Source organism: Elephantulus edwardii, unplaced genomic scaffold, assembly GCF_000299155.1.
Source record: "Elephantulus edwardii isolate Elephantulus edwardi_28Jun2011 unplaced genomic scaffold, EleEdw1.0 scaffold00530, whole genome shotgun sequence".
NCBI classification, from domain to species: domain Eukaryota; kingdom Metazoa; phylum Chordata; class Mammalia; order Macroscelidea; family Macroscelididae; genus Elephantulus; species Elephantulus edwardii.
Window position 1 is genome coordinate 223,187 of NW_006400280.1, and position 16,628 is coordinate 239,814.

The window sequence follows — 16,628 nt, forward strand, 5'->3', positions numbered from 1 at the left end:
ATTTTAAAAAAAAAGAAGCACCGCTGTTACACTTCCTCCATGACAGACTCCGTTGTTCTCTTGACAGTCTAGAGCATAATCGGGATTCTTCACCACCACGACTCGGAGACATTGGTTCTTCTTCAGCATGTGAAAGTTGTACCCATTGGCCTGGAGACTGGTGATCCTGATGGAGACAGGGACTATGATCCTGAGACACCCTTCAAACCTGGAACGTCTTTTGTCCCCTGAAGAGTTGCTGGTGAGTTGGAACCACTGGAGAAGCTTGGCGTTTGTAGTAACAGGTAAACCTCCTTTGGATCAGGCCACCACTTACTTACACAGGACTTCTCGTTGCTCCTTCTCATTCGTGACATTCTCCATCCACAAATTTAACTCAAGAGCTCTATCTTAAACTTCCAAGCTTGTTTTAATTGGGTGGCATCCACTTCTGAAACAGCTTGCCTCCAGAAACTCTTAGAAGCAGAGCCCAGGGATACGCTCCTGAACAGTCACAGCTTTGCTTTGCAGAGACCAAGTCAGGACCAGAACTGGCGTGATGATAACAGGAAATTGCTATAGTCTTTGAATGTCGACGATTTCTCAGTCTTGTAATGGCTGTTCTCCGAATAATTGAAAGTGCTTCCCCTCATCCACCAGGGCCAAGGGCAGCATTTTTAACAAATGGTGTTGGTAAAATTGGAAAACTATCTGCAGAACACTCAAGCAAAATCCACACCTCGGTCCATACACAAAAACCAACTCTAGGTGGATCATGAACCTAGGAATAAAACCAAGGACTATAAACTTCATTAAAGAAAAGCTTGGAAGAACTCTAGAAGTACTAATCAACAACATAAACAGTGTTCCAAGCATCCTGAAAAATCTACAACCAGAAGATAAAGGAGATGAATGGGACCTTCTAAGAATCAAATCTCTATGCACATCCAAAATTTTCTCCAACAGGGTAGAAAGGGAAGCCACAGACTGGGAAAAAGTATTTGGTAACAAAAAGTCAGATAAGGGTCTTATATCTAGAATTTATAAAATACTTGAACACCATATCAAAATAAATGTAAATAATCCAATTGAAAAATGGGCACAGGATATGAAGAGACACTTCACCAAAGAAGACATTCAGATGGCCAACAAGTACATGAAGAAATGTTCAAAAACCCTAGCTCTACGAGATATACAAATCAAAACAACTATGAGATATCATCTCACCCCAGTAAAAATAGCAAAATTTAACAGAACAGCAAGCAACAAATGCTGGTGAGGTTGTGGAAAAAACTGGAACCCTTATTCACTGTTGGTGGAAGTGTAAAATGGTGCAAACACTTTGTAAGGTGGTGGCACTTTCTCAAAAATTTGCGAATAGAAATACCATTTGACCCAGCAGTTCCACTGCTGAGAAAATTACCCAAAGAGACAATAACTGCCACCCAAGCAGATATATGCACACCCATGTTTATCACGGCTTTGTTCACAATAGCAAGAGGTTGCAAACAACCTAAGTGCCCATCAACAAATGGATACAGAAGCTGTGGTATATTCATACAATGAATACTACACTGCATTGAAAAACAAGGAACTCGTGCAATATTATTCAAAATAGGTGACCCAGGAAGACATTATGCGGAGTGAAATATCTCCATCACAAAAGGACAAATATTGCATAGTGTCACTGTTGTAATAGAAGACTCACATCAGGGTTGGGGGGAGACTGAGAAAGATGGGGTAAATAATGTATACTGCATTGAAACAGATGAGGGAGAAAACTGTTTAAAAGGGATATGTGACTTGGGGCAATTTAGCACTTCCCAGGTGCCTTTCATCCAGGAATGAGAGGGACAGTTTACACTGAAGAGAGACAGAAGTAAATTTTACAGTTTCCAGAAAAACTCAATATGAAATCAGGTCAGATCACTTTCTCGCTTATGAAGGCAATAGAGACTAGGTCAATTCTAGCTCCGTTTCTCCCATTAGTAAGCATGAGAAAGTTCTCTAGTCTCTGTGGGTTAGGCTTGAAAGGAAATAAAGCATCACAAAAAGATAAAAGTAAATAACACAATTGAAAAATGGGCTTCACCAAAGAAGACATTCAGATGGCCAACAAGCATATGAAGAAATGTTCAAAATCCCTAGCTCTAAGAGCGATGCAAATCAAAACAACTATGAGATCCTTTTCCTGTTCATAAGCCTGATGACTGGGACTTCATACTTTTTTATGATATGTGCCACCAATTAAACCTTGTTAAGACTTAGGCACACTACCCATCTGACATGAAAAACAAAACAAAACAAAAGAAAACAAAACTAAAAAACAACTATGAGATATCATCTCACCCCAGTAAGAATAGTAAAATTTAACAGAACAGCAAACATCAAATGTTGGCGAGGTTGTGGAGAAACTGGAACCCTTATTCACTGTTGATGGGAGTGTAAAATGGAGCAACTACTATGGAAGGCTGCATGGTGCTTTCTCAAAATGTTGCAAATAGAAATACCATTTGACCCAGCAATTCCACTACTGGGAATTTACCCTAAAGAAACCATAACTACCACCCAAGCAGATATATGCACACCCCCATGTTTATTGTGGCTTTGTTCGCAATAACAAAGAGCTGGAAACAACCCAAGAGCCCATTAACAAACGAATGGATAGAAAAGCTCTGGTATATTCATTCACACAATGGATAACTGTTAAGCATTGAAAAAGAAGGAAATCATGAAATATTATGCAACATAGATGATCCTGGAGGACATTATGCTGAGTGAAATATCTCAGTCACAAAAGGACAAACACTGTATAGGCTACTATTATAAAATGGGACTCAGATCAGGGTTGAGGGAAGACAGAAGGAGGGGAGGAATGATGTATGCTTCATTGAAACAGATGAGGGAGAGAACTGTTTAAAAGTGATACATGTTTGGGTATTATTGTCATGAAAGGAGTTCAGAATGAAGGCTGCACAGTGGAGTGGACTTGGTGGGAGGAACTGCATAACAATACAAGCGTTTTACTTTTCAAGGAGAAGAGGGAATTGGGGAGAAGGGGTGGGCAGGGAGAAAAGTGCAGAAATGAATGACTGGAAACCCTAAGTCTCTGTAAACTTTCATGAAAACTAATTTAAAAAAAAAAGAAAGGAGATAAAGATGAAAAGTGAAAGAGTGAGACAGAAGGAAAAAAAAAAGAGGGTAAGTTGGGAATCAGGATTTGTTGTGTCCTGGCAGATGCCCCTCCCAGGTTTCAGCACCATAAATGTAATGTCACCAAGGAAGTACAGAACCCAGTGCAGGCCAAGAAAGATAGTCTATTGAGGACAAACTGCCAAGCTGGCTCTCAAGCAGAAGATCAGCCCTCACTAAGAGTTAGAGAGGTATTTTAAAGTTTATTCTTTCTTAGTCCAGGCCGGGTTTAGAAGGGGTCGTGGTACTAGGGATATTGTTGCTGATGTTAGATGGATCTTGGCTGAAAGCAGAGAATACCAGAAGAATGTCTATCTGTGTTTCATTGATTATGCAAAGGCATTTGACTGGGTGGATCATAACAAACTGTGGCTGACTCTGAGAAGAATGGGAATCCCAGAACATTTAATTGTGCTAATGCGAAACCTATACTTGGATCAAGAGGCAGTAGTCAGAACAGAGCAGGGTAACACTGCATGGTTCAAAATTGGGAAGGGTGTACGCCAGGGATGCATCCTGTCTCCGTACCTTTTCAACATGTATGCAGAGCAGATTATCTGAGAGGCTGGGTTCTATGAGGAGAATTGTGGCATCAGGATTGGTGGAAGATCTATTAACAATCTGCGTTATGCAGATGACACAACCCTGCTTGCTGAAACTGAGGAGGACCTCATGCACTTGCTGCAAAGGGTCAAGGACTGCAGCCTTCAGTATGGACTGAGGCTCAATGTCAAGAAAACAAAGATTCTCACCACTGGACCAATTGGCAGCGTCAGGATGGATGGTGAAGAGATTGAGATTGTTCACAGCTTCAGTTTGCTCGGCTCCACAGTCAACACTCTTGGCACCAGCAGTCAGGAAATCAAAAAGCATATCGCGATGGGAAAGTCTGCTGTTAGGGACCTCTCTAAAGTACTCAGGAGCAACGGTATCTCTCTGGAGACTAAGGTGCACCTGATACAGGCCATGGTATTTGCAATCGCTTGTTATGCATCAGAGAGTTGGACAATGACTAGGGAGGACCGAAGGAGAGTGGATGCTTTTGAGCTGTGGTGCTGGAGAAGAGTACTGAATGTACCATGGACTGCCAGGAAAACAAACAGATTCATCTTGGAGAGGATTAAACCAAGCTACTCCTTGGAGGCCAAGGATTCTGGGGCTTCGTCTGACATACTTTGGACATGTTGCCAGGAGGGACGGGTCCTTGGAGAGGGACATCATGCTTGGGAGGGTGGAAGGACAGCGCAGGAGGGGAAGACCCTCTATGAGATGGATTGATTCGGTGACTGGAGTAATCGGGATGGGTGTGTCAGAGGCAGTGCAGTTGGCGCAGGATAGAGCAGGGTTTAGGGCTGTTGTGCATAGGGTCGCTATGAGTCGCAAACGACTTGACGGCACATAACAACAACAACAACATTCTTTCTTATAAGGGACTTGGGCAAGGGGATTCTCACAGATGCTACCTTCAAGATAGAGAATTGGGGTAGGGTCTCAGAAAAATATTCCTGGGGAAAGAGGGTTAGGGTAGTTTCACAGAGAGAAAAAGCATAGCTGCTGTTTCCTGTGATTGGATTCTCTCAGTAGCCATTCTGGGAGAGGAATGAAAGGACTCTGCAATTCTAATAGTAACTCAGCATATTGCAGTGCAAGACCAGATTAACTCCTAAGTAGATGTTGTATTACAAAACAAGAAACGTAATCTATTAACTATATAAAGATATAGTCTGCCTATTTCTAATAGAAAACTTGTTTCTGTAAACTAATGGCCTAAATAAATAATCAGAGACCTGGTGGTAACCAGGAAATTCCCCTTGACTACCCCTTTCTAGTCATTCTGCTTTTTTATAACTCTTGTTCCCTGCTTTAGAAATCTCTCAGATATTTTTAATAAATTGCCTTAGCCTCACCACCGTCTCCTTAGCAACTGCCGAAGAACACATGGAAATTTCCTATAAGGTCCTTACAGGAAACCAATACTAAAACCAATAGCAGCCCCCAGCATTGCCCCAATTCAGCAGGAAGCAGCTAGAGATAACTTTGCCCCTGCCCTTTATATTCCTTTGGGGTCTGGAATGGAGGAAAAATATGTTTCCCGTGGGCCTAGTCATTCCCTGAGAAATCTGATAGTTTCTCAAGGGCAGCCTGGACACACACCAGATCAAACAAATCATGATAACGCTCTGGGCCTGATCATAAAGTCCCGGCCTGAGTTAATTAACAGGCCCACATTCCAGGAGATACCATCTTCCCTAGCCCTTACCCTTAATTGCGGGCATGCCATTTTGATTTTCCTGCTCCTGGTCATTTTGACATCCCTCTCAAACCATGCAATAAAGGCCTGTCTATTTCTTGGGATCAGTTTCTTTCTGTCTCTCTTTTGCCCTCGACTCGTTTTCTAACAGTTATAAACCAGGACTGACATAGAGGGTTGGGGGAAAACTAAGACGAGGATAAATAATGAACACTGAATTAGAACAGATAGGAAAAGAACAGAGTTCGGTTTTGCAGACCATGGTGTGTTCCATATTCTCTAGTACCACAATTCAAAGGCTTCAATTCTCTGACCTTATTCATTGTTCAGCTTTCACATGAAACAACTGAAAATGCTGTGGTTTAGATCAGGCACACACACCTTTCTCTTTAAAACTCCTTAAAAAGACATCCTTGCTGTTTCGCACTTTAGAAAGGACCTTGGCAGCAGATTTTCTCATTTAAATATATAATTAGATACTTTGATTGGTCCTACCATGCATTGGTGTTGATTGTGGCTCCAAGTAAAAGGAAATCTTAGACAACTTCAGTATTCTCTATTTATCATGATGTTGCCTATTGGTTTTCTAAACTTAGTTAATAGCCATTGAATCCAAACTAATTCATGATAGCTAACCCCTCCGTTGGGTTTCCAAGACTGTAAGACCCACAAGAGCAAATTGCTCACCTTTTCCCCAAGGAGCTTGGCGGATGCAAACGGCTATAGAAGTGTTGTTGTTGTTGTTGTTAGGTGCCATCGTGTTGAGTACAACTCATAGCGACCCTATGAACAAAAGATCTGAACCTAGTCCTGTCCTGTGCCATCCCTCACACTTCCTGACACACAAGAGCCCATTGTAGCAGTCACTGTTTCAATCCACCTGGTTAAGGGTCTTCCTCTTTTTCACCGACCGTCTACCATTTCCAACATTATGTCCCTCTTCAAGGAATACCACCTCCTACCAACATGTCCAAAGTATGTGAGGCAAAGCTTCATCATTCTTGTCTCCAAAGAGCACTCTGGCTTCACCCTCTCCATGACATATCTATTCATTCTTTTGGCCATCCATGTTATGTTCAGTGCTCTTCTCTAACTCTTCAGTGATCAAAGGCATCAATTCTTCTTCTGTCATCCTTACTCATTGTCCAGGTCTTAAGAGGCATACTTAGTAATTGGAAAGACTACGGCCTGAATCAGAGGCAGCTGATTCAGAGAAGTGTAGCCTTTAATAACAGCACACCTCCTTACAGACTAGGCAAGTAGAGTTCATCTTATTTGTCCATGTGTGAGAATTTTTGTTTTATGTTGAGGTTTAATCCTGTTGGGGTTTGCTTCCCAGAGGTAAAGCCCCTCAAAGTCTGTGTTTGCAGATAGAGTACAAAGCTTGCCCAGAAACAGACTAAAAGACATTAACCTCAATCTACTGTTGTTGTTGTGTACCTTAGAGTCAGAACCGACCCATAGCTGGCCTTCTGGCAGGTTTTCAGAGGCAGTTAATCCCATGGAAGGAGACTGCCCATACTTCTCCCGCGAATCAGCTAGTATAAGCAAACTACATGCCTTTGGTATTGCCAAACTACATGCCTTTGGTATTGCCGCACAACTAGCTTCTTGCCGCTAAGCCCCCAGAGCTCCCTAACAAATGCATTTTGTTGTTGTTATGTGCTGTCAAGTTACCTGGTCGGTAGCATCAGGATGGATGGCGAAGAGATTGAGATTGTTCACAGCTTCAGTTTGCTCAGCTCCACGGTCAACACTCTTGGCACCAGTAGCCAGGAAATAAAAAAACGTATTGCGATGGGAAAGTCTGTGGTTAGGGACCTCTCCAAAATACTCAAGAGCAACAGTGTCTCTCTGGAGACTAAGGTCCGCCTGATACAGGCCATGGATTTTGCAATCACTTGTTATGCATCAGAGAGTTGGACAATGACTAGGGAGGACAGAAGAATTGACGCCTTTGAGCTGTGGTGCTGGAGAAGAGTATTGAATGTACCATGGACTGCCAAGAAAACAAACAGATTCATCGTAGAGAGGATTAAACCAGGCTGCTCCTTGGAGGCAAGGATTCTGGGGCTTCGTCTGACATACTTTGGACATGTTGTAAGGAGAGACAGGTCTTTAGAGAGGGTCATCATGCTGGGTAGAGTGGAGGGACAGCGCAGGAGGGGAAGACCCTCTATGAGGTGGATTGATTCAGTAACTGGGGTACTCGGGATGGGTTTGTCAGAGGCAATGAGATTGGCACAGGATAGAGCACGGTTTAGGGCTGTTGTACATAGGGTCGCTATGAGTCGCACACAACTCGACGGCATATAACAACAACAACAACAACATGTACAACAGCTCTAGACCCTTTTCTACCTTGAGCGAATGGGACTATAAGGATGAAACAATAGCCATTCCATTTTGCTGACCTTCTGACCCTACCCGGGTCTATCTCTGGTTAATACCCTACTCTTTCCTTTGTTTGATGTTGACACCAATTGAACCTCAGCTGGTTTTCACCAAAGCGTGAATTTTAAAATAAAACATATTTGGTACACACTGTTAATGTTGCTTTTAGACGTCATAGTGCCCTTGGACATTTCAGGGACCTTCTAAAAATCAAGTTTCTGTGAATGAAAAACTTTTCCCAACAGAGTGAAAAAAAAGTCACAGATTGGGGAAAAAACATATGACAATGATACCTCAGACAAAGATCTCATAACAAAAGTTATGAGAATACTACAAAGCCTCCGTAAGTAAAAGACTGATAACTCAATAACAAAATTGTCAAAAGACATGAAAAGGTAAAGGAAGATATTCAGATGGCCAATAGACACAAGAAATATTCAAAATTATTGGCAATCAGAGAGATACAAATTAAAACAATTAGATACCATCTCTTTCCAGTGCAGTGGCAAAGTTTAATAGGATAGCAAGAAATAAATGTTGGAAAGGTTGCTGGTCTTTTAAAAAAATACATTTTTTAAAATTTTAACATTACTTACATTTGTTAAAAACGTGTACACTTATGTTTACAATTCTCAATCAACAGTAAAAGCTAAAACATTTATAAATTAAAACAAAATTATAAGCCAATAAAATGCAAATTAACCAACTTCATAGAACAAATGTTTTGTCCATATAAAAGAATGTTTTACTAAAAGAGAAATAAATTAAAAATATTGGTCTTAACAGCAAAGGATTTTTTTCTATTTCATTGTGTTCTTAAACTGTTTCTGTACTACAGCAATGGATTTGAATATCATGCCAATTGTGACGATAGGATAGGATAGGATTGTGCAGGATAGGATAAGGTCAGATCCATTATTCACAGGGTTGCTATAAATCATAATTAACTTGATGCCACCTAATAATGAAATTCAACATAACATATGAATTCTTATTAACCAAAAGGCAAACAAACCAACACCCAAAATCTCTTGCCTTTGAGTGTAATTCAATCTAAGTCATAGTAACCATGGGGAGCACACCTATACTGCTCCACAGGATTTTAAGGCTGTAATTTGGAAGCAGGAGTGGCATCCACTTCCTAAACAACATGCCTCTGGACACTCTAAGAATTATGAGAAGTGACGATAGTTTATAGAAAGTTTTCAGGTCTTTTTGTTCATAGGGTTGTTATAAGTAATGCTTAACTTGTGGGCAAGCAACAACAAACATCCATACAGAGAAGAAAGATGTCAAGACTTCAATCTTTGTGAAATTGACTGCCATATCTTTCTACCAAATAGCAATTGTTGGTTTCAAACAATTGAACTTTTGTTTAACAGGTATCACTAGGGCTCCAGGAACTAATCTAGGACAATTGTTCACATCCCATAGACCTAATGAGAGACAGTTCTACTTGGTACTGTAGGATCACTATTATTGTTATTTACATTTAAGTTGGAACAGACTCATGGCTGACCCTGCAGCATTTTCAGAAGCTCATTTTTCTCCTGTGGAGCAACTGGTAGATTTAGACCATGTGTCTTTGGGTTGGCAGCACAACTCTTTACCACTAAACCTTTCTATAGGGTCACTAAGAGTAAGAATTAATATCTGGTAATGGTTTTCTGGTCATATTGTTAGAACTGATGACAAGGAAAGTGTTATCATGGAGCTGGAAGTTAAAAACCTAACCACAATTTATTACTTTAAAAGCTAATATGAGAGGATACAGAGACATAGAAACTCTCATACATTGTTGGTGGGAATATAATATGGTACAACCACTTAGTTTGGCATTTCCTCAAAAAGTTGAACATACAAATTCCATATGACCCAACTATGCTACTTCTTGGAATATATCCCGAGAAAATTGAGACACAAACAGAGGTTTGTTTATAGCAATAAATGTTTATAGCAGCATTATTCATCATCGCAAGAACATGGAAACAGCCCAAATGTCCGAACACTATTGAATGGATTGAGAAATTGTGGTATATTCACACGAGGGAATACTATGCAATACTCAGGAGCAATGGTTTAAAACTTAACTACAGAACTTGGGAGGGACTGGAGAGCATTATGCTAAGTGAACTAATTTCAGTACCATACAAGAAATACTGTGTAAGACCATTATTGTAGAAATAGAAAGATAACTAGTAAATTTGGTATGAGGATCTAAGGGGAGGGGAAGAGTAAGAGTAGAGGGGTGAAGATGGGTGGGGGAAATCATAGGGTTGCACAATTTGATGGATGGAGGGAGGGGTGAGTAAAGGAAATAAAAAAGATCAGGGGAAGATCTGGAAAGGCAGGACAATGATGGGCATAGTTCCAAGTTGCTTAATTTTATAAAATACAATTAATCAGAATGATTGTATGAAACACAATGTGAAGAAAGGATAGTGTGAAACACAGTGTATATTTACTTTGTAAGCAAACCAATACAAAATAATTTTTTTAAAAAAAGAAATTAAATTAAGTATACCTCACATTACAAGTATCTTGCTTTCAGGTGGTTGTTAAGCACCTCCCAGTAGACTATGACTCATACTGACCCTTTGAACAATGAGTCTGTAGCCTATACTTTCCTGTGCCATCTTCATCATTCTTGCTATAGTCACTGTGTCAGTCTATCTTGTTGAGGGTATTCTCCTCCTCTGACCCTTCACCTTGGCAAGCATGATCTCTCTTTCCAAGAACTGACCTTTAACAACAAAAGATGATGTTTCACAATCCTTGCCTTTAACCAGAATCCTAGCCAGACTTTCTCCAAGGCATATTTTTTATTTATTCAGCAGTATAAGAGATATAGACTCCACTTCTCCAACATCACAACTCAAAGATATCAACTTCTGTCATCCTTGTTCGTTGTTCAACTTCCAGATGCTTATGCAATATTTGCAAAGACCATGGCTGTGTTAGTGGGCACAAATCTGTTCTATAAGAAGTGTAGTCAGTGGCAAGACTTTGTCTCATGTATTCAAAGTACATTATGAGGAAAGATAAGTCCTTGCAGAAGGCATGATGAGGATATAGCAATGAGTGTAAGGGTGGTTCAAGACTAGTATTCTGTTGTACTTGGAATTTCTACATGCTGGGTCCATCTTTAGCACTTAAAAACCACAACATATTTCCCCCCCCCAGAATATATGTATTTTTTTCACATCAATTTGTTAATAGTGGTTCCTATGTGAGAATTGGAATAAATAACTAAAATGAGAAAACAACAAGACAAAGCAACCATGGCTTGAATCAGGTGTACTTCGATCTTTAAATTGACATCATTGCTTTTCAGCACCTTGGAGAGGCTCTTGACAGCAAATTTCCATAATGCAACATGTCTTTTGATTTCTTAACTGCTGGAACCAAGAGTGCTGATTGTGGATCTAAGGGCGATGATATTGTTAAAAAATTGAATCTTCTCTCCATCTTCAATGATGTTGCCTATTGCTTAATAATGAAGACTTTTATTTCTTAATATTAAAATGAACAGGTTTGGAGAGAAAATACAAACCTGATGCACTCCCTTCCCAATTCCGGTGCTCCCCTGCTCTGTTCACACAACAGCCTCTTTATTCAGGTATAGGTTCTGCATGAGCACAATCAAGGGCTCTGGGATTCCCATTCTTCTTACATGCTACAACTTGTCGTGATCCATAAAATACCTCTGCATAATCAATAAAACACAAATAGACATTCTTCTGGTATTGCTTACTTTCACCCAGGATCCATCTGACATCAGTAATAATATCCCTGGTGCCACAGCCTCTTCTAAATCCTGCTTGAACTTCTGTCAGTTCCTTATCATTCCAGCCGTTTTTGAATGCTCTTCAGCAGTATTTTGCTTGCATGAGATATCAATGCTATTGTTCGATAATTTCTACATTCAGTTGGATCAACTTTCTTGGGAATGGGAACAAATATGGACCTCTTCCAATTCGTTGACCAGACAGCCATCCTCCAAATTTCCTGGCATAGACTGGTGAGTGCATCCAAGGCTGCATCTGTTTATTGAAACAAGTCAATTAGTATCCCATCAATTCCTGGGGCTTTATTTTTTAACCAGTGCCTTCAATGCAGCTTCTACTTCCCCCTTCATTACCATTGGCTCCATTTCACATGGTACTTCTTGAAAGTTTTCAGTGTCAATCAAATATTTCTGGTACAGTGACTCCGTGTATTCCTTTTATTTTCTTTGGACACTTTCTGGATCATTCAATAAATTGCCCAAAGCTTCCCTCAATATTGCAACATAAGGCTTAAATTTGTTTTTCAGTTCTTTCATCTTGAGAAATGCAGAGCGAGTTCTTTCCTTTTCATTCTCCAATTCCAGCTCTCTCCACATTCCATTTATAGTAGTTTTCTTTGTCTTCCCCAGCTGCCCTTTGAAATCATCTGCTCAGCTCTTTCACTTCCAACATGTTGTCCTTTACATTTGGCTTCTCAACGCTCGAGTGCAAACTTTAGGGTCATCCATTTCAATTTTTTCTTTCTCCTCTGTTTTTGTAATGACCTTTTCCTCCCTTCATGGAAGTATCATCTCACAATTAATCTGGTTGTATTCTCTCTCCCTAACTGTTCAATCAGTATGCTGAGAAAATTATCTGAGAAGCTAGACTCTATGAATAGGAGTGTGGCATCAGGATTGGAGGGAGACTTATAAATGCATTATGCAAATGATACAACCTTGCTTGCTAAAAGTGAGGAAGGCTTGAAGCACTTGTTGCAGAGGATGAAGGAATGCAGCCTTCAGTATGGATTGAGTCACAATATCAAGAAAACAAAGATTCTTACCACTGGACCAATAGGTAGTGTCATGATGGATGGAGAGGAGATTGTAACTGTCGACAGCTTCATCTTGCTTGGATCCACAATTAACACACTTGGTACAAGCAGTCAGGAAATAAGGAGACAAATTGCACTGGAAAATCTGCAGTTTGGGACCTTTCCAAGTTATTGAGGAGTAGTGATGTCACTTTTGAGAACTAAGGTGCATTTTACTCATACCATAGTCTTTCTGATGACTAGCTATGATCTGAGACCTGGGAATGACAGAAGAATTGACGCCTTTAGGCTGTGGTGTTGGAGAAGAGCCCTGGCCATCCCCTGGATGGCCAAGAGAACGAACAGATATGTCTTGGAAATGGTGCAGCCTCAGTGCTCTTTGGAGGTAAGAATGATGAGGCTTCGCCTCATATACTTTAGACATGTTGGTAGGAGGTGCTGTTCCTTGGAGTGGGACATGATGTTGGGAAGGGTGGAGGATAGGCGAGGGAGAAGACCCTCAACCCAGGCAGATTGATACGGTGACTGCCACAATGGGCTGTTGTGTGTCAGAAAGTGTGAAGATAGTGCAGGATAGAACAGGGTTCAGATCTTTTGTTCATAGGGTCGCTATGAGTTGTGCTCGACTTGACATCACCTAACAACAACAACAATATTAAAACGTAATCTATCATGTAGGAAAACTGTATCTTCTGCACCAAATGTTTCAAGTCCTTTTCACTTTCAGCAAACACGGTTGTGTCATCTGCATAATGCATGTTGTTGGTGAGTCTTCTTCTAATCCTGATACCATATTCTTCTTCATAAAGTCCAGTTTATTGAATAATTTGTTCAGCATAAAGGCTGAATAGCTATGGAGAAAGCATACAGTCTTAACAATGTCTTTCTTGATTTAAAACCATACGATGATTCCTTGCTTTATTCAGACAACAGCGTCTTTGTCTAGGTATAAGTCTCTCATAAGCAAAATTAAATGTTCTGAAATTTCTGGTTTCAATTTTAGCCATAATTTGTTAGGATCCACACAGTGAAATGCCTTTCAACAAAACACAGATATCCTTCTGGTATTCTTTCCCACAAGATCAATCTGGCATCAGCAATAATATCCCTAGCGCCACAGCCTTTTCTGAATCCAGCTTGAATTTCTGCTTGTTCTCTGTCCATATACTGTGCTAGATAATAATATACTGTTTTGGATAATCTTCAGCAAGATTTACTTGCGTGTGATATCGTGTGATAACTTCCACATTCTGTTGAATCACCTTTTGGGGGTTGGGTGCAAATATCTCTTCCAGTCAATTGGTTAGATAGCTGTCTTCCAAATTTCTTGGCATAGGCTGATAAGCACCTGTGGGGCTGCATCTGTTTGTTGAAACATGTCATCTTGTGCCATCAGTTCTGGGGCCTTATTTTTTCCCCCCTATTTCCTTCAGTGTGGCTTAAATGACTTCCTTCATTACCATTGGTTCTTGATTATATGGCACTTTGATTCATGATTATATGATACTTCCTGAAATGATTCCATGTCAATAAATTTTTTGGGTTCAATGATTCTGTGTATTCTCCCCATCTTCTTTTGATGCTTTCTTGAGCATTCAAGATTTTTCATCTTTCAGTATTGCAACATAAGGCTTGAATTGTTTCTCAGTTCTTTCAGCCTGAGAAAGTAAAATAATGTTTTCCTTTTTATATTCTAATTCCAGCTCTTTGCACTTTTTGTTATAATAGTTTGTCTTCTTGAACTGCCCTTTGCAATTTTCTGCTTATCTACTTGACATTTCTTCCCTTTGTTTTGGCTTTTTGACATTTTAGTGTAATTTTCTCAGTCCCTTCTGACAACCTCTTTAGTCCTTTTTTTCTTGTGGATGATACCTTGCTCATATCCTATACCCCAACTAGTCTTCAGCCATTAGTGTTCAATGCCTCAAATCTACCTTTGAGATGGTTTTAAAATTCAGGTGGTATAGACTTAGGTTCTATTTTGGCTCTTCTGAACCTTTTAAATTTTCTATATCTTCAGTTTGAACTTGCACTAATTACCAGTAGAGCTGTCAGTTTAAGAAAGAGGAATTCTCGTGGCCTAGTGGTAAGACCTTGTGCTGCAGACCCAAGGGCAAGTGGTTCAAATTTTAAGGAGAAAAATGGGCAATTTCCTCCTGCATGACTGCCTTTGAAAACTTACTGGAGGTTCAACTTGAGTCAGTTCAGACTCAACAAAACCAGGATTGGCTATCCACTTCTGAATTAGAGGCCTTCAAAAACCCTGTGAGCAAGAGAAGAATACTATTAAAAATAGTACTGGAGCTACAGCCCCAGATTAGATGTCAGAACGAAAACAGCTGCAAACGTTCATTACTACCTGGAATGTATACATGGAAGATCTGTTATTACAGCTATTATTAAAATACATTCGCCAACATCTAAAGCCAAAAGGGAGGAAATTGAAGATTTCTACCATGTTTGCAGTCTGAAATGGACCAAACAGGCAATCGAGATGCATTATCAATAATTGGTAGCTGGAATGTAAAAGTTGGAAACGAAGAAATAAGGCTGGAGACAGAGTGATCGAATTTTGTGCATTCAACAATTTATTAATTAAAAACACCTTTTTTAACACATGGCAACTGCACAAAATGAACCTCAGCTGACGGATTTACAAAGGCAATTGATTGAATACATTTGTGGTAAGAATGGTTGGAGCAGCTCAACATCAACAGTCAGAACTAGGTTATGTGCATTCAGAAATCAAAAAGATTTCATATTTCTTTTTCTATCAAATAAAACAGGGGATTTTGATAGCTGAGTGGTATAAAGGCAACTCTGCCAACTTAAAGGCATGTGCTTCAAATCATCCAGCTGCTTCGTGTGTTTCGAACCCACCGGCTGGTCCATGTGAGAAAGATGGGCAAGGACTCTAGCGATCTACAGCCTCAAAAACCCACTGGTCAGCTGAGTTGGTTCCCGCCCCATGAGTAAGTGAGAGATCAAACGAACAGAGAATTCACAATGTAAAACTAAATAAAGAGAATGCTACAACGTAATAGTAATGCACACCAAGTTTCTGGGTCCCGTTTCTCAGTTTCAAGGTGCACTTTGAACTTAAAAGAAAAGAATTGAATCTTGGGAATACGTAAGTTACTTTGGGCACTGAAGTCTTCCAGACACACAATTCTCACCCAGCCCCGCCCTGCCTGAAGTACGGTTGAGCACTAAGGCAGCTACTATAGGCCGAAGCTGTCCACTAGCCTCCTCCGCACGTCTCCATTGGTTGGACACGGTTAGCGCCAAATTGCAGAGGCGTGGGAGGAGCAGCGCCTGAGGGAGCGCCAGCCGCGCCTGTAGTCTGCAGATCTTTGTAGTCTGCTGGACTTTGGCGTGCGAAGGGCCCTAGAGGAATCCGCACACCGGCGTGCTCCGCCATGTTCTGTGAAAAGGCCTTGGAGTTGGTTCGTGAGCTGCACCACATGCCGGAAGGGCAGCTGTCTTCCTTTAATGTAAGGAGGCGGGTGGAAAGACGGTGTCACGTGGACGTGCTCCATGGGCGGGCGTTGGCTGAGAGATGTTTGCGGATTTTCTAGACTCAGTTTTCTTTCCTGCAGCGCCACCTCTTGGGTTGGGAAATACTCGGATACAGACATTACCTTCGACGACCTAGCGATTAATTTGCAGTTTTCTTATGACTGTGTCTCCTTGAGTGTATTTCCTTTTGTGGTTCTGTTTCTGTTCCTTTTTTCTTTTTTTACAAAAGCATTTTTTTAAAATATTTTTTTTTATTGGGAAAAACATATTGGGGGTACAAGGAGGTGAGGGTTGGGGGCAGAAGGGTGAGGATGGGCTAGTATGCAGCTGCAGAGCTGCACAGTTTGGTCGGTGGGGGGAGCAGGTAAAGGAAATGAGGGTCCAGTCGGGACCAGATGCTACAGAGGAATGACAAGCATTTTCTAATAGTAATTAAACCAACTGTCTTATTGATTTGGGAATTGGATGC

General features: G+C 40.6%; 1 protein-coding gene across 1 annotated transcript in view; it reads left to right on the forward strand.

Moving 5' to 3' along the window:
- The first annotated feature begins 16,059 nt into the window (after window positions 1-16,059).
- The window catches only part of LOC102869990 (DNA replication complex GINS protein PSF1-like), a 76,473-nt gene continuing 75,904 nt past the window's right edge, over window positions 16,060-16,628 (forward strand). The window contains exon 1 of the mRNA XM_006903188.1: window positions 16,060-16,134. Coding sequence (XP_006903250.1) covers window positions 16,060-16,134 — 75 coding nt within the window. The remainder of the gene's footprint in view (window positions 16,135-16,628) is intronic.